At 39.0% G+C, this 26,088-nt stretch overlaps 1 protein-coding gene across 8 annotated transcripts in view; it reads left to right on the forward strand.

Annotated features, from left to right (window-relative positions):
• LOC113604776 (uncharacterized) overlaps positions 1-26,088 on the forward strand; it is a 591,327-nt gene that overhangs the window by 161,851 nt on the left and 403,388 nt on the right. For 4 of the 8 annotated variants that reach the window (XR_003426789.2, XR_008298130.1, XR_008298131.1 and 1 more), the window contains one exon: positions 9,201-9,334. Coding sequence is in view for 3 of the 8 variants with exons in the window: in XM_053221835.1 (XP_053077810.1) it covers positions 7,690-8,191; positions 9,201-9,365; positions 22,966-23,099 (801 nt within the window). In the remaining 5 variants the exon portion in view is untranslated. Of the gene's footprint in view, positions 1-6,055; positions 8,192-9,200; positions 9,366-22,965; positions 24,600-26,088 lie in introns of those variants that run through there. The other 4 variants (XR_008298129.1, XM_053221834.1, XM_053221836.1 and 1 more) reach the window with 2 other exon arrangements.

The following is a 26,088-nucleotide window of genomic DNA, read 5'->3' on the forward strand; positions in this document are numbered from 1 at the left end:
CTCTATATTCAACATGGGGTTTGAACTCATGACCTCCAGATCAAGAGCCAGGTGCCTCAAAGTATTATTATTTAAATATGTAATTGGCGCACCTGGCTGGCTTGGTCCATAAAGCATGTGACTTGATCTTGGGGTTGTGAGTTCGAACCCCACATTGGGCACAGAGCTTACTTAAAAAAAATAAATACAAGTAAAAAATAAAAAAAAATAACTTTGAAGCCAAGACTACACTGTGTGTAAACCAACTTGAGAATAGAAAACATAAAATACGTAATAAAAAACTGCCCAATGCTGCAGCTGGTCTTGAGAGACTACAACTGATACTTATTATTCTACTCCTCTTCTACCCATTCTAGATTTTCTTCATGTTTGGTTAACCACTTTTGCTAGTCTAAGTGGTTTATCTGATGGGTGATCCTGACCATCCATACCTTTCTCAGGACAGGCGGCAGCCTAACTACTTACTGTCAGATCTGGACACAGGCATTCACTTGGTCATTCCCACTGGCTCTTACCTTCAAAGTTCAAGCCACCAACCTGGAGTAAGGGTAGGAGTTTGCTAAATACCAAGTATGTCTATTCCAATATCACATGAAGGATAGAGGGAATGATTACAGGGTTGCTTTGAGGGTCCTGTTGTACCTGTCGGAAACTGGACCCACTGAATTTATTTTTACCCTGTGCACTCACTCTGACACGGAATCTTAGATGACTTTGCATTCCTGAATAATAACTATGACCTTGAAATTCCTAGGAATTCTCTTTCTCCAGTGTACAGTTGCCTGAGAAAATGGGCATAGGTTTCTGCAAGGAAGAACTGGTTGAATTATTACCATATAATGTTGCCTTGGTATTGCATGGTGATTTCTCATAGATTCTTGACCTCTTTTTCAGTTGCTGGAGGCTCATAGGGGATTTGGGGTGGATCTTGAGAAGGACGTGTATTGTCTTGAGAGGCAGAAATCTCTCTATTGTCTTCAAGTAAGGGGTGGGGGGAATGCTTCTTTTTAGCAAGGAGGAATGGAGCACTTCTGATGGGTCAAAAAGGGTCAAGAGAACCTGAGTATTCAAGATTTTTGAGTGCAAAGAGCTAGATATTCCCATTTCCAGGTTTACTAATGCAGGTCCTGATCTTAGCATTGTGGAATTGCCTATTGTAGAATTTAACCTTCTCTGGAGTTTTGCTAATTTTATGATTCAGTTCTGGGGAAAAAAATAAAAACCCTCAGCTTTCTTTGCCTTTCAGCTACAGCAGAGCAGAGATTCTTTATGTGCTGCCAAGGAATCCCTCTGGCTTTCACACTTTACCTTAAATTGGTGATTAATTATCTCTAGTTTTTCATTTTTTCTCCAGTGAATTGATAGCCCTCAGCAACAGCTACCCTTTCCACAGTCCATATAATTACTAATTCCCCCAAATCTCTTGAATGCTTGAGATGTTGCCTGTAGCTAATGCTTTCTCTTCCCATTCTGTTCACCCCAGGTGAAAGTCTTAACAATTGTGTTGCTACAGTATGCCAGAGGTGGTTAGCACTCCACCTATCACCAGTGATAGAGTCTTTACTGCTAGCCATCAGCAGGTGATTCAGCATCAAACTCCCATTTTAGAATCTGCTTCTTAGGACCACTCCTGACTTTTGCTTTAGGTCAATATTCCTAGAAACCGGCTTTGAGATGTAGATTTGCAATGTAGGCATTTTACTGGTGAATGCTTTCAAATCTGATACTGCTGAATTGGATTTGAAGGCATTGAAAGAAGTAGGATTACGCAGGAGAGATTGACAACTGTCTTGTAGTTGTAATAGTGAAGCTCTGGCTTTATATGGCTTTCTAAAGTTGTTCCTAATTAAGGCATGGGGGACTAGCCCTTTTAATTCCTCCCCACACCATCCTAGTTAACCAGTCATTGGATGTGGACTGCCCTTGGGGAGAAGCACAACCTTGGGTTTGGTGGGTCCCAGATTTCAGGAGAGGAATTCAGCTACGAGATCTTAATAGCCTATACTCCCAGAAGCTGGGATGTGAGTGCCTTGGTCTAGAAGGGTGCTTGTGGGTGGCACATGCCAGATCTATTCCATTGGATGCTACGCATAGAGTAATCAACTTCTATGTAAAACACTTATATAAAACATTAGAGTGCTCAGAACAATACTCTCAGCCCTTCTTCTCAAGGTAGGGGGCAGGAAACTCCTTTTGGAGGCAACATCTGGAAAGTTAAGATCCAGACTTTGCATCTTGAACCCCTTTCCTCAACATGGATGGTAAGGGTGAAATTCCCAACAATTACTAAAATTCTCTTCTAATCACAGGGGAAGTTATGTTTCTGCAAAGTTACACTTTCATGACCTGAAGGCCCTTTCCCATTACAGTACTTGAAGGCTAGCATAGTTCATACTGAGCATGTGGGCAGTCACTGACATATTTCTGTAAATAAATGGTGAAAACATCTCAGTGGAGACTAAATATTCAAACATATGTGCAAAATTTATGGTAGGGTCATCACCCAGAAAATAGAAGCCTTACAGACCAGGCATCCCATTCAGTAACAGCTGTACATAAAGAACTTAATCAAACACATAGTGAATTTACAGAGATAGATACATTGCATGCCCATTAGACTATCCCTGCAAACACAGTATCACTCTGTAAAAATAACTCGATGTTCAAAGAAAAATGAGATCATAGGCTAGATCAAAGATGAGACCCAATGATTCCATTTATTGTATGATTAAAATTGCTATCTCATTTTGTGATATACTTAGGTTCAATCTTCTGGCACAGACTTCGGTTATTTATATAACTTAAGTACAATGTCTTTTGAGCATGAGGCCATATTAACCAGAAAGTTCTGAAATTTCTGATGGAGTTTTGCTGATAGTAAGACATTTTAATGTTAGAAACAAGTAATTATTTGATATAAAATCTCAGTACCAAAGTATTTCATTTTTTTTTTCCCACATCAGTTTCTTCTCCTCCTGTTCTGCTGTCTCATTTATTGAGTACAAATAGCTGTTGGAGAGCATGGACTAGTGTACAATCAACTGTAACACAAATGGGCACTGTCCTATTTGTAACTTTTTGATGAAAGTAATGAACACTGAGGAGTCATGCATTTAAACCCAGATATAGTTTTGTTCATTAACTGCTAATGTATTATATAGTTGTCCCATAATTTTTAATAGCTGAATAAATATATCTGATGTTATTCAAATATGCATAACATAGAATAAATAAACTCTATGTTAAGTTCCTAGGATGTTTTGACACAGTTTTTTTTTTTTTCCTTAACCAGTATTAGGCAAGGTCTCAAGTCATTGACAGCACAACAGACTTGTTGATTTAGGACTTTTTCTTCTTCTCTTCTCTTCTCTTCTCTTCTCTTCTCTTCTCTTCTCTCTCTTTGGCTTTAGGGAACATATTGTAATGGCTTCTTTTCTGTCTTTATCCTATGTTTTCCTCTGAAGAATTTGACTGTGTTGATTGTTCTCTCTTTATAATGATTTTCCCCTCTCTTAGTTTTTCTGCAATCCTGGTCTCTGTATTACCCTCCAATCTGTCTGTTTCTTTTTTGTTTCTTCCAGTAATTTCTCCTCTATCCTTTAAATATGGATGTTACCCATGGTTCTGCCTTTTCCTCCTATGTTATTCTCCACTTTCTGCCTTTGCTGCTTCATCTATGTCCAAATGACTTCCAAATCTCTCTGTAAACATAGAGGGTCATCTTCAAAAAGATGTCCTACAGGCGCCTCACATTCTACCCCAAATTGAATCACTATGCACATGGTGAAGTTCAGTTTGGATAGTCACAAACTGGGAGGCATAAATGTAACCTTATGTTCTATAGTATTTCATTTACCTCCCAAGAGATAGCATACTTATTTAGAAGACAATAGGTTCTCAAGATCATAAAAGCCATATATAAAAGACCCACCGCTAATATCATCCCCAATGGAAAAAAACTGAGAGATTTCCCCCTGAGGTCGGGAACAAGACAGGGATGTCCACTCTCACCACTGTTATTCAACATAGTATTGGAAGTCTTAGCCTCAGCAATCAGACAACACAAAGAAATAAAAGGCATCCAGATCATCCAGGAGGAGGTCAAACTTTCACTCTTCGCAGATGACATGATACTCTATGTGGAAAACCCAAAAGATTCCACCAAAAAAACTGCTAGAACTGATTTATGAATTCAGCAAAGTCACGGGATATAAAATCAATGTACAAATTGGTTGCATTCCTATACACCAACAATGAAGCAACAGAAAGAGAAATCACGGAATTGATCCTATTTACAATTGCACCAAAACCCATAAAATACCTAGGAACAAATCTAACCAAACAGGTGAAAAATCTATATACTGAAAACTATAGAAAACTTATGAAAGAAATTGAAGAAGACACACACACAAAAAAAATGGAAAAAGATTCCATGCTCCTGGATAGGAAGAACAAATATTGTTAAAATGTCAACACTCCCAAAGCAATGTACATATTCAATGCAATCCCTATCAAAATAACACCAGCATTCTTCACAGAGCTAGAACAAACATCTTAAAATTTGTATGGAACCAGAAAAGACACTGAATAGCCAAAGCAATCTTGAAAAAGAAAACAAAAGCAGGAGGCATCACAAACCCGGATTTCAAGATGTATTACAAAGCTGTAATCATCAAGACAGTATGGTACTAGCACAAAAACAGGCGCTCAGATCAATGGAACAGAATAGAGAACCCAGAAATGGACCCACAAACATACGGCCAACTAATCTTTGACAAAGCAGGAAAGAATATCCAGTGGAATAAAGAGTCTCTTCAGCAAGTGGTATTGGGAAAACTGGACAGCGACATGCAGAAGAATGAACCTGGACCACTTTCTTACACCACACACAAAAATAAACTCAAAATGGATGAAAGACCTAAATGTAAGACAGGAAGCCATCAAAATCCTTGAGGAAAAAGCAGGCAAAAACCTCTTTGATCTTGGCCACAGCAACTTCTTACTCAACACGTCTCCAGAGGCAAGGGAAACCAAAGCAAAAATGAACTATTGGGACCCCATCAAAATAAAAAGCTTCTGCACAGCAAAGGAAACAATCAGAAAAACTAATACTAAATTCCCGATGGAATGGGAGAAGACATTCGCAAATGACACATCAGATAAAGGGTTAGTATCCAAAATCTATAAAGAACTTATCAAACTCGACACCCAAAAAACAAATAATCCAGTGAAGAAATGGGCAAAAGACATGAATAGACACTTCTCCAAAGAAGACATCAGATGATCAACACATGAAAAAATGCTCAACATCACTAATCATCCGGAAATACAAATCAAAACCACATTGATATACCACCTCACACCTGTCAGAAGGGCTAACATTAACAACTCAGGCAACAACAGATGTTGGTGAGGATGTGGAGAAAGAGGATCTCTTGTACACTGCTGGTGGGAATGCAAAGTGGTGCAGCCACTCTGGAAAACAGTATGGAGTTTCCTCAAAAAATTAAAAATAGAACTACCCTACAACCCAGCAATTTTACTACTAGGTATTTATCCAAGGGATATGGGTATGCTGTTTAGAAGGGACACATGCACCCCAATGTTTATAGCAGCACTATCAACAATGGCCAAAGTATGGGAGGAGCCCAAATGTCCATCAATGGATAAATGGATAAAGAAGATATGGTATATACATACAATGGAGTATTACCCGGCAATCAAAAAGAATGAAATCTTGCCAGTTGCAACTATGCGGATGGAACTAGAGGGTATTGTGTTAAACGAAATTAGTCAGAGAAAGGCAAATATCATATGACTTCACTCATATGAGGACTTTAAGCTACAAAACAGATGAACATAAGGCAAGCAAAAAGAATATAAAAACAGGGAAGGAGACAAAATGTAAGAGACTCTCAAATATAGAGAACAAACAGAGGGTTGATGGAGGGGTTGTGGGAGGTGAGATGGGCTAAATGGGTAAGGGATATTAAGGAACCTACTCCTGAAATCATTGTTGTACCATATGCTAACTTGGATGTAAATTATAAAAAAAAAGAAAAAGATAAACATTTCCAGGCACCATGAGCCCCTTTACACAGTTAATCCTCATTATCCCATAGGAAGCTACTATTAGGATTTCTATCACCACAGTTTAGCTTTGCCTAGCTTTGAATTTCATATATTTCATATTAACATGAGGTTCAGGGGCGCCCAGGTGGCTTAGTCCATTAAACGGCTGACTCTTGATTTGGGCTCAGGTCATGATCTCTCTGTTGTGAGATGAAGCCTTCTGTCAGGCTCACTGCTCAGCATTGGTGGAGCCTACTTGAGATTCTCTCACTCCCTCTCCCTCTCCCCTGCTTGCACACACAATCTGTCTCTCTTGAAAAACAAAACAAAAACAAAAAACAAAAACCTGAGAGTCGTTCTAGCTGTTGAGAGGATCAATAGTTTGTTTTTTCTTATTGCTGAGGGTATTCCATTGTATAGATACATCATAATTTGTTTACCCATTCTCTTATTGATGGGCATTTGGATTATTTCCAGTTTGGGTTATTTTGAATAAAGTGTCTATAAAATTTATATACAAAAAAAAAAAAAAGAAGACAATAGGTTCAAAATTACCTCCCAAACTCAGAATTTATGGGCCCATGGTACACACCCTAAGTAAATGAGTTTGGTCTTCATTAATTGTTCATTCGTTAAATAAATTGTAAGTTAACTGATTATGTAGGGTAATGTTTTTCCACATTTCTGTGATAAGAATCATTTGGAGAGCTGGAGATTAATTCCACTAATTACAACAGGGCCTAGTATGGGACAGTAACTTGAAAATTTTTATATTTGCAAATATCCCAAGATGATTATCATGATCAAGGAAATGTGGGAAAACTGGCTTGTAACCTGCTTTTCAGTCTTTTGATTTTAAGTCTTGAACTACTATTCCCTGAATGACCAAAGGAAAAGTCTTGTCCAGTCCACTTTTAGGAAAGCAAAGTAAGTTTTCTAAACATTTGGTTTGATAAACTCTCCTCTTCAGAAGCATCCCAAATACTTTATTCCAGTTGTTTCCTAAAAGACACTATTTCTCATTTCCATTTTTAACCCAGCTCTTCTCGATCACGTTTTCCTTGGAGGCTCACCCCTTGAGTTGAGATAGCAATCCAATCAAATCATTGTTAAAAATTAGTTTCTTATTACAGGATTGTCACCTTAAGTACCTTTGCTTGCTTCTGTCTTGCTCCCTTATATCCAAAAACTTAACAAGTTAGGGTGCTTTGTATGGACTTAACATTTTGGCCTTTCCACCTTAAATCTCATATTAACAACCCCATGTATGTCAGCCTGAATTTCAGTTTTTTTTTTTTTTCTTAATGAGTTCAATTCCCCTTTGGCATCCTGGTCCAGATAATGCCTACTTCTTCTATGGTCATTATCTTAGAAACATTGCTGATGATGTAGAAAATGGTAAAAATCATGGAGGATGTCACACCCTCCCTCCTAAGTTTACCATTGACCTTCAGCCAGAGTTTAGGTTGTGAGGGTCAGAGATTTTCTCTTTGGGCACAATCGTGCAGATGGCGCTGAAGAGCATGAAGCTCTTGGCAAGAATCAGGGAAGCCTCTTCTTGCACACGTCCTGCATATCGCTGATGGTCATATTCACGCACAGGGCACACAGCTGGCCATGCGGTCTATGGCTGCGGCCTCTGGGAAGACGCAGCCACTTTCGTCCCTCACCACACTCACCCAGCTTGAGTTTAAGGTGCAGGTTGTGGACGTAGTTGGGGAAGAGGATGACCGAGCCCTCACGCGTGTAGGTGGTGGACAGCTTCAGGAAGAGCACCTGTCCTGCACTGAACTGCTCTTTGCAGCTCCAAGGTGTGGTCCGCATAGTTCCCGCCCACAAACACGGTATTCTTCTCCAACTCCTGTAAGCCGGACAGCTGCCCACCGGCTGCCAGGGCTCTTGGCGGTTGCCCATGGAATCAGACGGATTTTGCAGGGCCGGTCACCTGACGCCTACGGCTACCGGGAGAGGACGAACTACCTAGGCGTCTTGCTTGGCGTTCTGCCGGCTGGCACCGCCCCGGCGCTCAGCCTTCTGGGAGCCACTCTCCGGCGATGTCAGCACTTGGGCCTGGTCCGTGGAGAGGTGGAGGTTCTAGAATATCTCCGTTTGTTCTCAGGTTTGAGGGCGGGTATTATGTTCTTACGCTTTTTAGACGTATAAATCAGTCTGTTCTGAGTATTAGTCTTTGGGTTTTTTTTTGTAATTTCTCAGTCTCTCAAATTTTCGTCCTACTCTCAAGGATTCTCTTTTCCCTTTCCTCTTTCCCAAGAGGGCATTTGGGTGCAGAAGGAAGCTTTTATAACCTCACAGCAGTGGGGGAGGGGCATCCGGATCATAGCTCTTTTCCACTCACTCTTGTGATGTCCAGCCCACTTCAGCAGGTCTTTGGTACCCTTCTGTGTCTTTTGCACATAGAATGGCTTGTTTACCTGGTCTGTTAACTATCCTGAGCTGGTCTCCACTGAGGTGTGAATTGTCCCACTGTGGTTTTGAGGTGTGTTCTCTCGGTGATTTCTTTCTTCACCACTGCCTCTAATGGTGTGGTTGCCCTTGCAACATTTCTGGTCTCTTCTATAGCTCATCCTTTCTGCACCTATCATGCAGAGGCATAGTCACCTCGTATGACTGCCTTCAGGTATTCCTGCTAGGAATCTCCCTCACAAATTGATGTTTTACAATACTTAACGCCATGCTGGATATTGCACTACTTTCTCTACTGCGTTTCTTTAACTGCGATTCCCCAGACTAGGCCCGGGGAAGAATCAGCTCCAAGATTTTTAGATCTATCCTTTCCCTCCCCACAATGTATCCAGGTGTGTTTCTATCATGTCTACTCCTCCTAGGGGGTCTTGGTTCCAGAACAAGTCAGTCTTCAGTGTGTCATTCAGGGTCTTGGAAGATCCAGAGATGACATACTTAAATTCGGCAATTTCAGAAGAGTTTAGCAGAGGGACTGTTTACTAAGGTGTGAGGAGACCACAGGGGACAGTGAAGGACTCAGGTTAGAAACAGCAGGATGGCCAGGCAGAAGTTGGGTATCCTTGGTAGATGAAGACAGCCTGTGACAATCCCACAAGGAAGGAGATAGTATCTTGACTCCCTTTTCTCCCTGTGATCTTTTCTAGATGCTCCTCATTGGCTGAATTCAATAAGAAGCCAGGGGGAGGGGAGCTTGTTAAATGCAGCCCATCCCTTGATAGAATCCAGCCAGTCTCTTGGGCCGTGGAGCAGGTGGAGAATGGATCTGAAGGGTCAAGTGGAACATACCCAGCTGACTCGGCTTCCTGGAGGTACAGAGAAGATGTGTGTGTGTGTGTGTGTATGCACGAGTGTGACAGAGAGAGAGGAAGAGAGCGTAGGGGAGTAGGGGAATGTTCACAGAAATCATTGACTATAAAGAAATGTTACTGATGGAACAGTTGTTTTTCGTGTGAGTTGTATCTTGGAAGAAAGAAAAGGCTGAGGCCACCTCACAAGATCACATAGCTATATGACGACTATAGCTTGCCCTTTGTAGGTCTTATTCTCAGCACTAGTCATGGTAGCTAACACACAGGAAATCTTCAGTAAGTATTTTTTAATGTCTTTTTGTACTAGGGAAACAAATCTGAACTCAGGATGTGTTTACACAATGTGATGGTTAATTTCATGTGTCAACCTAATTGGCTAAGCGTTGCCTAAATATCTGGGGAAACATTTGTAGGTGTGTCTGTGTGGGTGTTTTTGGAAGAGATTAGCATTTGAATCTGTAGACTGAGTAAAGATCTGCCCTTATGAACTAATAATGGTGAGGAGCCAATCTGTTGAAGGCAGAGAGAGGCAGAAGGGTGAAATCTCTCTCTTCTTGAGCTGGGACTTCCACCTTCTCCTGCCCTCTCACATTGGAGCTCTGAGTTCTCAGGCCTTCTGATTGTGTGACTTGCACTAGCATCTCCCCTCTTGTCTCACACGGCTTTGGCCTTGGACTGAATTATACTTTCTTGCTTCTCCAGCTTGCAGACGGCAGATCAGGGAACTTCTAGACTTTCATAACCATCCCAGTTAAATGCTATAATAAATCTCCTATGTGTATCTCTGTGTATCCTATTGGTACTATTTCTCTGAAGTCTAATACACACAGTTTGCTTAGTTGAATGTGATCCCTAAATTGGGCTGATGACTCTTGGAAATCGTCTTTCAGCAGTGATTAATTATCCTTGCTCGAATAACCTGATTGCTTATTTAATCAAAGAGGAGTGTCTTTAAGAATGTTGCACTAAAATTTGCTTTTACTTTGTTCTTTCTTTAGCAGAATTTGTCTGTTTACAACTCTTATTTTACAAACAAAATTTTTTTCTTTTCTTTTAAAGAGAGAGAGAGAGAGCAGGAGCAGGGGAGAGGAGCAGAGGGAGAGAGAATCTCAAGCAGGTTCCATGCTCAGTGCGGAGCATGACATGTGGCTCAATTCCATTACTCTGAGATCATGACCTGAGACAAAATCAAGAGTCTGACTCTCAACCAGTGAGCCACCCAGGTGCCCTTTTGTTTTCTTTAAAAGTTTGCCTCTCCTGGGGTGTCTTGGTGGCTCAGTTGGTTAAGTGTTTGACTCTTGATCTTGGCTCAGGTCATGATCTCACAGTTCATGGGATTGAGCCCAGCGTCAGTCACTGTGCTGAGAGCTCAGAGCCTGCTTGAAATTCTCTCTCCCCCTCTGTTTGCCTCTCCCCTGTCACTCGTGTGCTCTCTCTCTCTCTCTTGCAAATAAATAAATGAAACTGAAACAATTTCTTCCCCTCCTCTCCTGTTTCCAGAGCTCTCCCTGGCTGACTTAAATAAAAAGTGGTGCTGCTTCTGCCCATCCTTTTCCATCTTTAGAAACAGCCACATGATGTGATTCTGTAGTCTTCCTTGGAGATAATCTCCATGATCAGGCTTTCTCTTCTAACCTCTACTGATCTTGGTGGCCATCCTGGGAACCCTCCTCATTTTTCCTGTCAGCCTGTTTCTGGTCTAGATGGGTATTAAGGATGTGGGATGATTATACACCCTAATGCCTAATCCATAGCTATCGTATTATAGAGCTTGCTTTTAAAATCTGTCATGGGATATTATTTCTGGTATATTTTTTTCATTTCTTTCCTCGCCTAAGTATACAAATCTTTTTTTTTTAAAGTTCTATTAAAATACATCTTATTTCAATCTGTGTGTCCAACTTACTTTATACCTGTAAAGATAATATTATTTCTTATGTAAAGCAGCAAACTCAGTTACTGTGAAGGTCAGTCAGGGAACCATAGTGTGTGAAGCTGCCAGATCAGAGAAAGTGCATGATGTTAGGACTCTGGAAAGAGGAGTACATGCTTTACCTAAAGGTATGAAAATTTAACTTAAAAACAAAAATGCCTTTCTGGGAAAAATCAGTTTAACAGTTGTCTACAGGCCTGATTCCATCTCTGACCTAAATCATTGACAAAAACATTAATAACACGGACGCTCTATTGACATTCTTGCTCATTTATTCATTTAACAAATATTTATATTGAATGCTGCAGAGTCCCACGCACCCATTTAGAATGTTGCCCCTCTAGGGACGCCTGGGTGGCTCAGTCAGTTGGGTGTCCGAGTTCGGCTCAGGTCATGATCTCATGGTTTGTGGGTTTGAGCCCTGCATCAGCCTCTGTGCTGACAGCTCAGAGCCTGGAGCCTGCTTCGGATTCTGTGTCTCCCTCTCTCTCTGCCCTTCCCCTGCTCATGCTCTGTCTCTCTCTGTCTCTCAAAAATAAACGTGAAAAAATTTGTTTAGAATGTTGCACCTCTAAATATGAATACGAATACTAACACTAATAACGATACTAAGAATTTGTTTTTGGCTCTCAGGTTTTCTGGGTCTAGGAAAACAGGTGGAAAACTAAATGTCTACTTATAGAACCATGTCATGGGCTTCCAGAGAGCTTGGGAACCTAAAAGAGGGATTGGGTGACAGTCGAGGACTTAATGCTTAACAGAAGAGCCAGTTTGTGGTATATGTTATGCAACCCTAGAAGTGTATGTTCCAAAAAGATAAAGTACTCATATTTTGCTCCCAAGGTATACACTATTATTTTTAAAAAGTTTTTAAGGGGTGCCTGGGTGATTCAGTTGGTTGAGCGTCTGACTCTTGATTTTGGCTCAGGTCATGATCTCATGGTTCATGAGATGCAGCCCCACTACGGGCTTCATGCTGGCAGCACGGAGCCTGCTTGGGATTCTCTCTCTCCTCTCTCTGCCCTTCTCCCAGCTTGCACGTGCACGTGCTCTTTCTCAAAATAAATAAATAAGTAAACTTAAAAAAGGCTTTTTATTTTGAGGCACTTCGGTGGCTTGGTTGGTTGAGTGTCCGACTCTTGATTTCAGCTCAGGTCATGATCTCAGGGTTGTGGGATCAAGCCCTGCTTTGGTCTCCCCTCTGACAGTGCAGAGCCTGCTTGGGATTCTCTCTGCCCCTCCCCTGCTTGTGCTTTCTCTTTAAAATAAAAAAACAAACAAACAAGTTTTTATTTATTTATTTTTAACGATTTATTTATTTTTGAGAGAGAGAGAGAGAGAGAGCATGAATGGAGGAGAGGCAGAGAAAGAGAGAGAGTGACACAGAATCCATAGCAGGTTCCAGATTCTGAGCTGTCAGCATAGAGCCTGATACAGACCTTGAACCCATGAACTATGAGACAATGACCTGAGCTGAAGTTAGATGCTCAACTGACTGAGCCACCCAGGCATCCCTAAAAAAAAGTTTAAAAATTTTAATTCCAGAATAGTTAACATGTAGTGTTATATTAGTTTTAGGTGTACAATATAGTCATTCATCAATTTTATATATTACTTAATGCTCATCATAAGTGTACTCTTTAATACCCATCACCTATTTTACCCATCCCCTACCTACCTCCCCTCTGGTAACCATCAGTTTCTTCTCTGTAGTTAAGAGTCTGTTTCTAGGTTTGTTTCTCTTTTTTTCCCCTTATTAATTAGTTTTGTTTCTTAAATTCTACATACAAATGAAATCAAATGGTGTCTTTTTCTGACTTATTTCACTTAGCATAATAGTCTCTAGCTCCATCCATTTGTTACAAGTAGCAAAATTTCATTTTCTTTTGTGGCTGAATAATATTCCATTGTATATATATATATACCATATCTTTATTCATTCATCTATTGATGTATACACTTGGGCTGCTTCCATAATTTGGCAATAAATACTGCTGCAATAAACATAGAGGTGCATATGTCCTTTTAAATTAGTGGTTTTGTATTCTTTGGGTAAATACCCAGTAGCACCGTTACTGGAGCATAGAGTAGTTCTATTTTTAACTTACTGAGGAACTTCTGTAGTGTTTTCCACAGTTTGCATTCCTACCAAATGCGTGAGGGTTCTTTTCCTCCACATCCTTGCAAACACTTGTTGTTTTCTTGTATTTTTGATTTTAACCATTCTGGCACATGTGAGGTTTTGATTTACATTTCCCTGATGATGAGTGCTGATGAACACCTTTCCATGTGTGTGTCTATTGGCCATCTGTATGTTTTCTATATTATTATATTTTTGAGTTAACATGTCTACTAGGTTGAGAATGGAATTAAAATGCTGCTTTATTTTTACCAGGAGTCCTATCCTTTCCATATTAGAAGAAATTTCAGGTACTAAGGAGTTGTGAATGAAGACAGAGATGATGTAATCTAGTGATCCCCAACATTTTCACCCCTGGAACAAACATCAAGGATGATTATGTTGTACTCAGAACACTGTCATCCACATATTCTGATTCGAGAAATGCCAAAGAGTTTTGCAGGAAATAAAGCACATAGAACTATAGACTATTTTTTTAAAACCCCATCTAGCTTTCTCTTTTTTCTTTTAAAAACATATACATAGAAAAAGTCACTAAGAAATTTTCAGTTAGAAAAGTATAATTTATGAGAATTACAATAATTTGTAATCACCCAACTCTTAAGGGTAAATAAAGGCTATTATATGATATAAAGTAGCCTGTGTGTTATGAGCAATTTCATCTTTGTTGTCTGAAATGCTACTTCATTTACTCCACCTCAAAAGCAAGTGAAGTGCCAGTGACTGATTTTGACGTTATAATGGGGACAACCTTGGAACAGCTATACATTTTTAGAAGAAAATTATCTGTAAATCTTGATAATTTAACTATTACTAGGTTGAACTGCCTGTGACACATTGCCCAGTTGCTTGTGATACAACAGTATATCATGACATTGGGGTTGTGAGTTAATGCGCTAGTTCAGCTCTATTCTTTTGTCAGAGGTTAAAACCGAGACTTAAAGAGTAACTTATGGAAGACCTCATGGTGCACTAATAACAGGACTGGGGCCAGGGGAGGGGAGTAAATCAATATAGAGTGCATGCTGTGCACCTGGTGTTGTCCGAGGCATTTTCTACACATTTTCCCCAATTTTCACAACTCTTCAAGGTAGATGTTAATTTTATCACTGTACAGAAGAGATAATAGATTCTCAGACAGTTTAACAGCTTGTTTAATAATATACAGCAGATAAGTCACCCAGCAGGGATTTAACACAGGTCTAAATCTCCTATTACACTGCTATGCTTAAAAATAGAACCCATGTCTCAACTTCAGTTGTATGCTGTAAACTGCATTAAATAGCCTCTTTTTTTTTTTTAAGTTTAAAAAAGGCAAATATGTGCACTATTCTGGTATTATCAGGTTGTATTCCCACTTGCATAGACTTGTATTTGTCTCCATATTTTGTTACATATTTTGCTGATTGTTTTGAGATCAGAGTGCACTACCCTATGTGTTTGAGTCAACTATTGGTGTCTATTGACAAAAAATACTTGGATTGATAAAAAAGAGTCAGGAATGCTAGCAAAATCACTGAAAAATGACTGATCATATATTTAAACACACCTAGTTGACAATTTTCTTTAATACTAGTTCAACTTAATTGTGATTTTGGAACTTTGTTGTATTAGCCTTAATTTAATCATTGAAAAACTGATTATTGAGATAATTTAAGTAAAATTGCCTTTAGTGAATGGCATGAGGTTTAAATGAAATCTTTTTTTTTAGTTTTTTTTTAATGTAAGTGAAATCTTAAAAAAAAACCCTAATACTTTACCTACATACTCAGTTACTCAGCCATACACATTATTTTGTCTATATAGTCTTTATAATAAATGTGAATTAAAACTGCAATGATAATAGATTTCTTTTTCTGTCATATCTCCATATAAACAGCCATTAAATAATTTATTTTGAAAGATGAATGGCAAGCTATGACCTTTGTAGTTCAAAAGTTGTGTCCAATTACGTTGTTTTTACCATATCAAGAGTTATGGTCAGAGGTGTTAGAATGATTTTAATTTTGCTTATTTCATGTATAAACCTTCTTTTGTGCTATTAGCATCCAATTTGTTTAGACCACAAATAATTACATTATTTTATAAAGGATTCACCTTTATAAAAAAGTAGTGGAAAATTTATGTGTCATATATAAAATTGAATGAAATTTTCTGAGTTTTTTGAACAGTTATAATCTAGTGCAGCTTTAGCCAGGCTGAACTTGGTGGAAGTTGGAGCCTTTATTTCTGAATCCCATACTACACACAAAACAGGAGTTTGTTTGCTTAGTTGCTTTTACTGTCTGAATCAACCATTTATTTTTCATGTATGTGTTCTATCTATAATTTATCTATGCATTCATCCATCTCTTATACAAACATATCTGTAAATAGTAGTTGATTTGTTGCAGTGATCCACATTTTACTCTATAAAATTCACTTCAGAAAGTTTAGTGAATTTGAAATCGTAAGAGACTTCAGTGTATCTCTGTATAAAATAGAGGTGAAGTTATATTCCAAAAGAAAATTCAGATTTTCCTTAGGAATTAGTTTGATGCCATTGAACTAACAGAAACTTGTAAAGCAAAATTCTGAGTCCAGCTGCTGTAGACCATGTCAATTAAAGATTAAAATGTTTTGAATGATTCCAACTAAATATAATTTGTATACATTTTTTCTTCAGAATCAAATTATAAGTAATTAAAGTGAACACTGTTGTAAGGAAGGAAGAAACATATGGCTAATGACTGTGTTTCCTATAAGGCACACTACAGCATCGTCAAATCCTTTGTGGATTTGTCTAATTAGAAGGAAGAAAGGAAGGTAGGAAGGAAGGGAAAAATACATGAATGTGCTATAGTAAACCTCCTCACAGAGTGACTTGATACTCCACAGGAGTGCTTTCAAAGACTCTGTGGAGGTGTGAAGGCAGCAGGATTAGGAGAGGGAGAAGTTGAGCTGGGGTGCATTTGTAATAGAGATCTCAGCTCCTCTATGGGGAGATCTGGAAGTGTAAGGATTTCTAATTGAGTCAAAGGGCTTGGGTCTTTATACCACTGCATCATTCATTGGTTATAGGCTGCCCCTGAGGAGGGGGTATGACATAAGGCCTTCGTCTAAGGACATTTCCTGGAGAGGGACTCATGGGCAAGCTGTCTGCAGTCAACACTCCCAGGAGCTAAGGGAGTGACTGGGTGCTTAGAGTCAGACTTAGGCAGCACACAGTATTATCTACTAGAATGGAAGACTCTCTTGACATAAGCGTGTCTTGTCTTTTTAAAAGACTCTTTAATATAAACATCCTATTAGAGATAATTCAGTAATTCCTCTGGTCTCCTCTACAGTGAGAGCCCTATCTAAATTGATGTTGGATCTATTGGCTAGGAGCCTGCTTAGATCTTTTGGGTGTCTGCCCCGGGCCAATCCTTCTCACCTCTTTTAATGGGATGCAGGCTGGTCCTGCTTAAGAGGGAACAGTATCTGGCAATGACTGCTCACCTGACTTCTAATCATTGCCGATGTCTGTCTCTGTGAACTCCTAGATGCCCTGCTACTGGGTACCACATAGATGAATGGGTACAAACAGTATAGTAAGAAAGGGACAAGAGATGTGATACTCTCATGCCTTCAACACCTTGCTAGACGTTTGACTGCCTGCTTCACTGTTAGCTGGTTATTCACCAGGTCTGGCCCTGCGACAGTGAGCTTTTTCTTTGGGACTTAGTTTGCTTCCTGGTCTAAGGTAGTATTCAGACTAATTCTGACTTAGCCCTAGACTTTCTCTACAGCATTAAAACAATGGAAATATCCTGTGTACTGCTCTTACTATTCATCTGTAATGTCAAGTTGTAAGAATTTTGCAAGGCAAATTTTGAGCAGTGGAAAATTTATGTGTCATATATAAAATTGAATGAAATTTTCTGAGTTTTTTGAACAGTTATAATCTAGTGCAGCTTTAGCCAGGCTGAACTTGGTGGAAGTTGGAGCTTTTATTTCTGAATCCCATACTACACACAATTAATTTTGCATACATTGAGAGCTTACAGCTGTATGGAAAATGAATGATTTGTTAGATTTAACACACTATGATTCTAAGTCAAAAGAAGAGAACTACTTTGATTCATTAAATGACTCTACTTGTTACTGTCTTGATTTCTGCTCAGCTACATCATTCATAGAAAAGAAGGAAGGAGATATGGTAATTTGTTGATTCTTTTCTCTATTTTATTCCCAGGTTGATGGTTTATACCTCTCTGTTTCTGTCTCTCTCTCTCCCTTTTTTAAATTCTAGGTTTAGGCTCAGTCTACCACTTAAAGGGCAATAAGTTCAAGAGAAAAGGCAATGCCTATATTTCCCAATCAGATGTCCAATAATGACTCCATAATAGAGGTATACTTTAGAGGAACAAAACTATAATCTGTATGTAAAATAAAAATTACTTGGTTGAACGTACATGACAAAGCTGGATTCCACCAAAAAAACATTTTCTTTTAGTGATAGATGGTGAGACTTTAAGTACCTGAAGTATATAAAATTAAAAAAAAATTAAATGTTTATTTTTGAGAGAGAGAGAGAGAGAGAGAGAAAGAGAGTGAGCAGGGGAGGGACAGAGAGAGAGGGAGATAGAATCTGAAGCAGGCTCCAAACTGTCAGCACAGAGCCAGATGCAGGACTCAAACTCACAAACTGCGAGATCATGACCTGAGCAGAAGTGGGATGCTTAACTGACCGAGCCACCCAGGTGCCCCTAAAATTTTTAAACTGGCTTAAGTGCAAAAACAAAGCCAAATTATCAAAGTCTTGAAGTCTCAAATACATGAATATACTAAAAAAATTTTTTTAATGTTAATTTTTGAGACAGAGACAGAGCATGAGCGGAGGAGAGGCAGAGAGAGAGGGAGACATAGACTCTGAAGCAGGCTCCAGGCTCTGAGCTGTCAGCACAAAGCCCAATGAGGGGCTCGAACTCATAATCTGTGAGATCATGACCTGAGCTGAAGTTGGATGCTCAGCTGACTGAGCCACCCAGGAGCCCTTCTTTTTCTTTCTTTCTTTCTTTTTTTTTTTAAAAGTTTATTTATTTATTTTGAGAGGGAGAGAGAGTGCGAGTGGTGGAGGGGCAGAGAGAGAGAGGGAGAGAGTATCCCAAGCAGCCTCTATGGAGCCCGACGTGGGGCTCGATCCCACAGCTGCAAGATTATAACCTGAGCCAATATCAAGCTTAACCGACTGAGTCACCCAGGCGCCCCTCAAATACATGAATATACTTTGACAGAACTATATCCTAAATTTATTCACTCAACAGATATTTAGCAAACACCCAATATCAATATACCATCAACGTAGAAGTAGTGTGTTTCTGAGAGGGATGTCAGCAACGTGGCTGAATGAGACGTCTCTAATCATGTTCTCCCCTCAACAAAAACAATTTGGTATCCATCCCTGGACAAAAACGACTTTGTGGGCGCTGTGGCAGCCAGTATCATGTGCCAGGGGACCCAGATGGAGTCTTGCCCCCCTGTGCATTTGGTATTAGGCATACAGACCCCCGTCTCAGCTGTGGACCCTGCAGTGGCCTGTGAACTGGCTATACTTCTAGGACAATCACCTACAGATGTGAAAAATGAAAGGAAGCCACTTTGCCCTTTATGTGTCCTTGCTTCACTTTATTAATATTTTAAACACAAATTCTGTAATCTCTCTAGTTTCTGCCAAAACTTTACTAAATCTTGAGAATTTCTTGCCATGTTACTGTTACATGATACAAAAAGAATTCTTTTGTTTCTTTTCTTCTCCTTCATGACCTTCCTTTTCTCCTTCACGATTTTCTTTTTTCTGTCTCCTTTTTCTTCTTCATGAGATTTATCATTTTCATCATCTTTTCTTCATTTTTTTCCTAATTTCTTTCTGTTCTTTTTTCCCATTTTTGTTTTTTTAGAGAGAGGGAGAGAGAGAACACATGCAAGTGTGTGCACAAGCAGGGGAGGAGCGGAGAGGGAGAGAGAATCTTAAGCAGACTCCACCTTCAGTCAGCACTTGAGCCCGATGCATGGCTTGATCCCATTACCCTGGGATCATGACCTGAGCTGAAATTAATAGTTCGATGCTTAACTGACTGAGCCACCCAGCCTCCCCCATTTTTTTCTTTATTGAGCATGTATCATATGTAGGACGCTGCTGTGTATTGTAAGGTACACAAAGATAATAAAAATAATATATTGCCCTCAACCACCTCATATTCTTGAATGGTAACATTTATTACCAATTCCAATTCCAATTACCAATTCCAGCTTTCACTGGAATTAAAAACCCCAGAGTTACGTCAAAAGAAAATTTATAACATTTCTACCTAGACAACAAATAAATTATATTATTTTGAATAATACTAGATATCTTTTAGAAAAGCAGAATCATTTTGTGTTCATTTTTAATATCATATCTATATATCAAAATGGTTTAAATTCATTTTAAGAACTCTGAATTATGGCACTATTTGACATTCTGTGGACTGCTTAAAATCAAATACCCAGTTCCACTAAAAGTTAAGTTTAATGGATTTTTATCAATTTCATTTTCTATTTTGTTCTATCATATAAAAGAGCCACATCTTTTTTTTATTCACATGTTGTTATTTAGAAATCTTTTGTTTCTACTCTCTAATACAATAGGTTGTCAAGAACTGTGACGATCCTAAGATTTTATCCTCCTTGCAAGATAAGAAGTTAGCCTACTGTAGTTTTGTGGATGCTGTCAGAAGATGCTAGACTCCTGGGTCGAAGTTTATTACTCACAGAAATAACAGAAATAGCAATAGCCAGAGGACTGTCAACATCCCGTATCAGAATCATTTCTTTGAGACTAGGTCAAACTGGTTAGATGGGAAGGATTATTACCCTTACCTGAATTTTACAGGAAGAAAAGTTTCAGTGGCCATTGCTGATGGCCAACTTTCTGAAAAGAGCACTGAAATAATATGTTGGTTAACTGAAGTTTCCTATTCTCCATAAGGGAGGCCACGTTCTAGACAGAATCTTAGTATATCTTTGAAAAGGAGAGATTGAGGGCAGATATCTATAGGGACACCTGGCTGGCTTAGTCGGTTAAGTGTCCAACTTTGGCTTAGGCCATGATCTCGTGGTCCATGAGTTCGAGCCCCGCATTGGGCTCTGTGCTGACAGCTCAGAGCCTGGAACCTGCTTCAGATTCTGTGTAACCCCCTCTGCCCTTCCCCACTCATGCTCTGTCTCTCTCTGTCTTAAAAATAAATAAACATTAAAAAAAATAAAAAATGGCAGATATTTATAAGAATCTGGGGTCTGGAGGTCTTTCAATGATTTTGCTAATTAGGACTGAATAGTCCTCATGATATAATAATTTAAGCTTAGCACAGCAAGGTGAGGATTTTGAATTAAGTTTTGATACATAGAGAGTCATTTAATAACCAAGTAATTTGTCCTTTTGAGTTATGTGTTGACCACAGGAGGAGCTATTTATTCTGATGAGCAATCTATTGTTTTGAGAGGGGCTAATTGAATAGTTGGCTATTTGGATAAGTGGATTTTCTTCAGGATTTTCTGCAACTTTATCTTACTGCACAAGAATTTCCCACAATAGTAAAGTCATGTTCATATGCACAGTCTTAGTTCTTAATCCTATTAAGATGTTAGTTGTAGGCAGCTTGTTCTCTCAAGGCATTAATTCATTAGTCCAAGGAGATTATTTAATTTATTAAATGGAAGAAAATTCATGGGCAGGAGAGAAGATGTAATCTGGAAAAAGAAGAGATACAGGCCAAGCTGAGAGGTGCAGGCAAGGGTGCGATGGTGGAAGAACCAGCCTATTTGATGAATCATAAGGTGTTGAGCAAATAGAGTGAGCCTCAAAATCGGAACAGGTAGGTAGGATAGGATAGTTTAGGGCATTGAACCCTAGACAACAGAAAGTGTGGGATTAGCTTGTGTGACTACTCAAAGGCACCAGAACCAGCTAGACATGTGTGGTACAATAAAAAAGTTGTCTGGTCTTTGTCCTGTGTTCCTGGCATGGAGCTCCTAAAAACCCTTGGAATCTCCTGAGTAATAGGACTATATTATGCTGAGGTGACTCATGGTGGGCCCCTAAATAGCTTCAGGATGGAGGCTGGTCACCAGAAAAACCAACCATGTGATTAGAAGGTTGTAATTTTGGGTTAGCCTGACTTCAGGGGAGAAGAGGATAGCTGGAGATTGGGTTCAATCATGTGGCCAATATTTAATCCATCATACCTGTGTAAAGAAACCCCAATAAAAACTTGCAACATTGAAGCCTAGTGGAGTTTCTTGGTTGGTGAACACATAGAGGTACCAGGAGGGTGATGTGCCCTGACTCCATGAGGGATAGCATGGAAGCTCTGCATGTCCTTCTAGGCTTTGCTCCATGAATCTCTTCGTCTGGTCCTCATATGTGTATTCTTTATTCTAAAATTATGGGGTGCCTGAGTGGCTCAGATACTTGAGTGTCCAACTCTTGATTTTGGCTCAGGTCATGATCTCACAGTTTGTGAGTTCAAGCCCCGCATCAGGCTCTGTGGTGACAATGCAGAGCTTGCTTGGGATTCTTTCTCTCTCTCCCTCTCTCTTTTAATGCTTATTTATTTTTGAGAGAGACACAGAGAGAGACAGAGTGTGAGTGGGGGAGGGGCAGAGAGAAAGGGAGACACAGAATCAGAACCAGGCTCCAGGCTCTGAGCTGTCGGTACAGAGTCAGACGCGGGGCTTGCACCCATAGACCATGAGATCATGATCTGAGCCGAAGCTGGACACTCAACTGACTGAGCCACGCAGATGCTCCCCCCTGCTTGATCTCTTACTCTCTCTCTCTAAATGAATAAACAAACATTTAAAAAAGTGGTAATCATAAGTATAGCACTTTCCTGAGTTCTATGGGTTGTTCTAGTGAATTATTAAACCTGAGGGGGATCGTAGGGACCTCCTAAATTGGTAGCCTGTTGGTCAGAAGTGTAGGTGCCTGGGTGGCCCTCAGACTTGCAGCTGGCCTCTGAAGTGAGAGCAGTTTTGTGGAAAAACTTAAACTGTGAAGTCTCATGCTAACTTGGTGTCATAAATGAATTGCAGTACACCCAATTGGTGTTAGACCATTTGAGGTGGAAACAAGATAGTATACCACTGAATAAATAATTTTCCCAGATTAAAGTGGGAAGAAGTTTTCAGTTGCCTTGGGTGTAGGAAGCAGGAACTGAGAAATAATTTCTTAGTAAAGGTAAAAAAAATAAAGAAAAGAGAACATAATTTTTCTCCTTTTTTATAGTTTTTTTTTAAATCACTAAAGTCTACTTCATTTCCTTAAGAGTTATCACACTACTTTCAAATTCAGAAATATGTAATATGATCTTCGTTTTTTTGCGGTTTTGCTTCTCTGATTGTGTCAGCCTTTTAATAATGACTAATAGGACTTTATAGTAGTGTAAAGCTTTATTATTATTTTTGTGACTAAGGATGTATTATAAATATAACAGAACAGTTCATAATTAACTTAATTTCCCCAGGTATTTTGATGCTTAAAAGGAAGGAGGAAGAGGAGAGGAGCAGAAGATGCATATTTAAAAATCCTATTAGGATACTGACAGCAGCCTTAATCACTGGAGGAATTTTACTTCTTTTTACACCTGCAGCTATATAAAGCAGTAGTTCCCTGGCTAATTGAAATAAAATGATACTGAAATTGCTAGAGGTGAAATGTTCAAATTGCATGCTTTTTTTTTGCTAAAAACATATCAGTAACATTTGAGATATTTTTTCTATTTTATTTTTATTTCTATAGTAAAGAGAAATACCAGCTCTCACAGATAGCAAGAACAATGGAAGATAAACATATAACCAAGATTCTTTGCTTCTGTCTCACCTCATAAAATGTATAGAAATTGAGGAACTTTTTATATGCATTCTTGTCATTATCACAAAATCTTGGAAAACATTGTAAAAAAGCATCTTTCATTGTTGATTCTTGGGAATATGCATCTCTGTTGTTTGTGAAAATGACTTGAAATAGAGACCTAAGCTATTTTCCAGACTAGATCACGACTTCTGAATAACCTCTATACAATTGCCAGAATTTTTCATTTGTATCAAGGTCTTCCCTAGAGAATGCGACCATGTCTTTGTAGTTCACCATACTTTTATCAGAACTGCTGTGCATTACAAGAGTTCACCAGGTTGAATTGGGGTGAGAAATATCAGCAAGCTTAAAATTATAAGACTAAGAATGCTAGTAGCTTTAATAAAATACGAAATATATAAAATGTATGAAAGAGTATAAACCATGTTTTAGAATCAATTACTGATTTTTGCCTGATTAAATTATGATATGGTTGCAAATGATCATTTTTCTTTTTTTTTTCTATGTTTTTATTTATTTTTGAGACAGAGAGAGACCGAGAATGAGCAGGGGAGGGGCAGACAGAGAAGGAGACACAGAATCCGAAGCAGGCTCCAGGCTCTGAGCTGTCAGCACAGAGCCCGATGCGGGGCTCAAACCCACGAACTGTGAGATCATGACCTGAGCCGAAGTCGGGCATTTAACCGACTGAGCCACCCAGGCGCCCCTGATCGTTTTTCTGATTACCACACTTACTTTGTATTTTTTATCTGGCATTCTTCTCCAAATGAGAGGTTTCTCTCTCCAGTTTCTTTCTCTCTTTCTCCTTTTTATTGTTTTTTATTTTATTAATTTTTTAAATGTTTATTTTTGAGAGAGAGAGAGAGAGAGTGCAAGTGGGGGAGGAGCAGAGAGAAAGGGAGACAGAGACTCTGAAGCAGGCTTTGTGCTGTCAGTGCCCCTACGATGTGGAACTTGAACTCATGCACTGTGAGATCATGATCTGAGCTGAAGTAGTTGTGGTGCTCAAATTTTCACCAATTTGTGTTTCAATCCTGTTAACAGCATTATTGAGATATAATTGGCATATAGTATACTGCACATTTTTTTATTGGAGCAGAATTGACCTCCAATATCATATGAGATTCAGTTGTACATTATAGTTGATTCAGTATTTTTATACTTTATGAGACGATCCTCAGAATAAATCTGGTTACTGTCTGTCACCATAAAATTATTGCAGTATTATTGACTATATTCCCTGTGCTATACATTACATTCCCATGACTTATTTATTTATTTAAATTAAAAAAAAATTTATGTTTATTTTTGAGAGAGAGAGAGAGAGAGAGAGAGAGAGGGAGGGGCAGAGAGAGAGGGAGACACAGAATCCGAAGCAGGCTCCAGGCTCTGAGCTGTCAGCACAGAGCCGACGCGGGGCTTGAACTCATGAACTGTGAGATCATGACCAGAGCTGAAGTTGGACGTTTAACCATTGAGCCACCCAGGCGCCCCTTAATTTTTTGTTAATGTTTATTTATTTTTGAGAGAGAAGGAGAGAGAGCATGAATAGGGGAGGGTAGAGAGAGAGGGAGAAAGAATCTGAAGCAGGCTCTAGACTCTGAGCTATCAGCACAAAGCCTGACATGAAGCTCAAACCCACAAACCGTGAGATCATGACCTGAGCCAAAATCAAGACTTGGGTGCTCAACTGACTGAACCACCCACGTGCCCCATCCATGACTTATTTACTTTATAACTGTAAGTATCAACCTCTTAGTTCCCTTCACCTGTTTCTCCCATTCCTCCAATCTCTTCCACTTCTGGTAACCAGTAGTTTCCTATATCTGTTAGTCTGTTTTTGTTTTGTTTGTTCATTTTTGTTTTGTTTTTCAGATTCCACATATAAGTGAAGTCATAGTTGTCTTTCTCTAACTTATTTCAATTAGCACAATACCCTCTAAGTCTACTTAGTGTTGTTGCAAATGGAAAGATTTCATTCTTTTTATGGCTGAGTAATATGCCTTAGATTGCTTCCACATCTTGGCGCTATTGCAAACAATGCAGCAGTGATCATAATGGTGCATATATCTCTTCAAATTAGTGTTCTTGAGATAGTTACCCAGATGTGGAATTGCTGTTTTGTACACTGGCTTTCCTTTTAATTTTTTGAGGAAGCTCCATATGCTCTTCCATAGTGGCTATACCAATTTACACTCCTACCAACTGTATAGGAGGGTTCCCTTTATTCCACGTCCTTGCCAACACTCGTCATTAAAAAAAATCTTTTTGATAATAGCCAATCTGACAGATATGAAGTGATATCTTTTCATGGGTTTGGTTTGCATTTCCCTGATGGTTAGTGATGTTGAGCATTCTTTCATGGGTCTGTTTGCCACCTGTATGTCTTCTTTGGAAAATGTCTATTCAAGTCCTGTGGTCATTCTTTTTAAATTCTACCTTGAATTATTTTTTAAAAAAGTTTTTAATTGTTAGATTTCAATATGATTAAAATACAGTGTTATATTAGTTTCAGGTATGCAATATAGTGATTCAGCAATTCCATACATTACTCAGTGCTCATCACAGTAAGTGCACTCTTAATCCCCTTTACCTATTTCACCATGCCCTCACCCACCTAGCTTCTGGTAACTGCATTTATTCTTTATATTTAAGGCTCCTTGTTGTTTGTTTGTCTCTTTTTCCTCTGTTTTGTTTCTTAGATTCTACATATGAATGAAATCATATAATATTTGTCTTGTTCTGACTGACTTATTTCACTTAACATTATACC

Source organism: Acinonyx jubatus, chromosome C2 (genome assembly GCF_027475565.1).
Source record: "Acinonyx jubatus isolate Ajub_Pintada_27869175 chromosome C2, VMU_Ajub_asm_v1.0, whole genome shotgun sequence".
NCBI lineage: Eukaryota > Metazoa > Chordata > Mammalia > Carnivora > Felidae > Acinonyx > Acinonyx jubatus.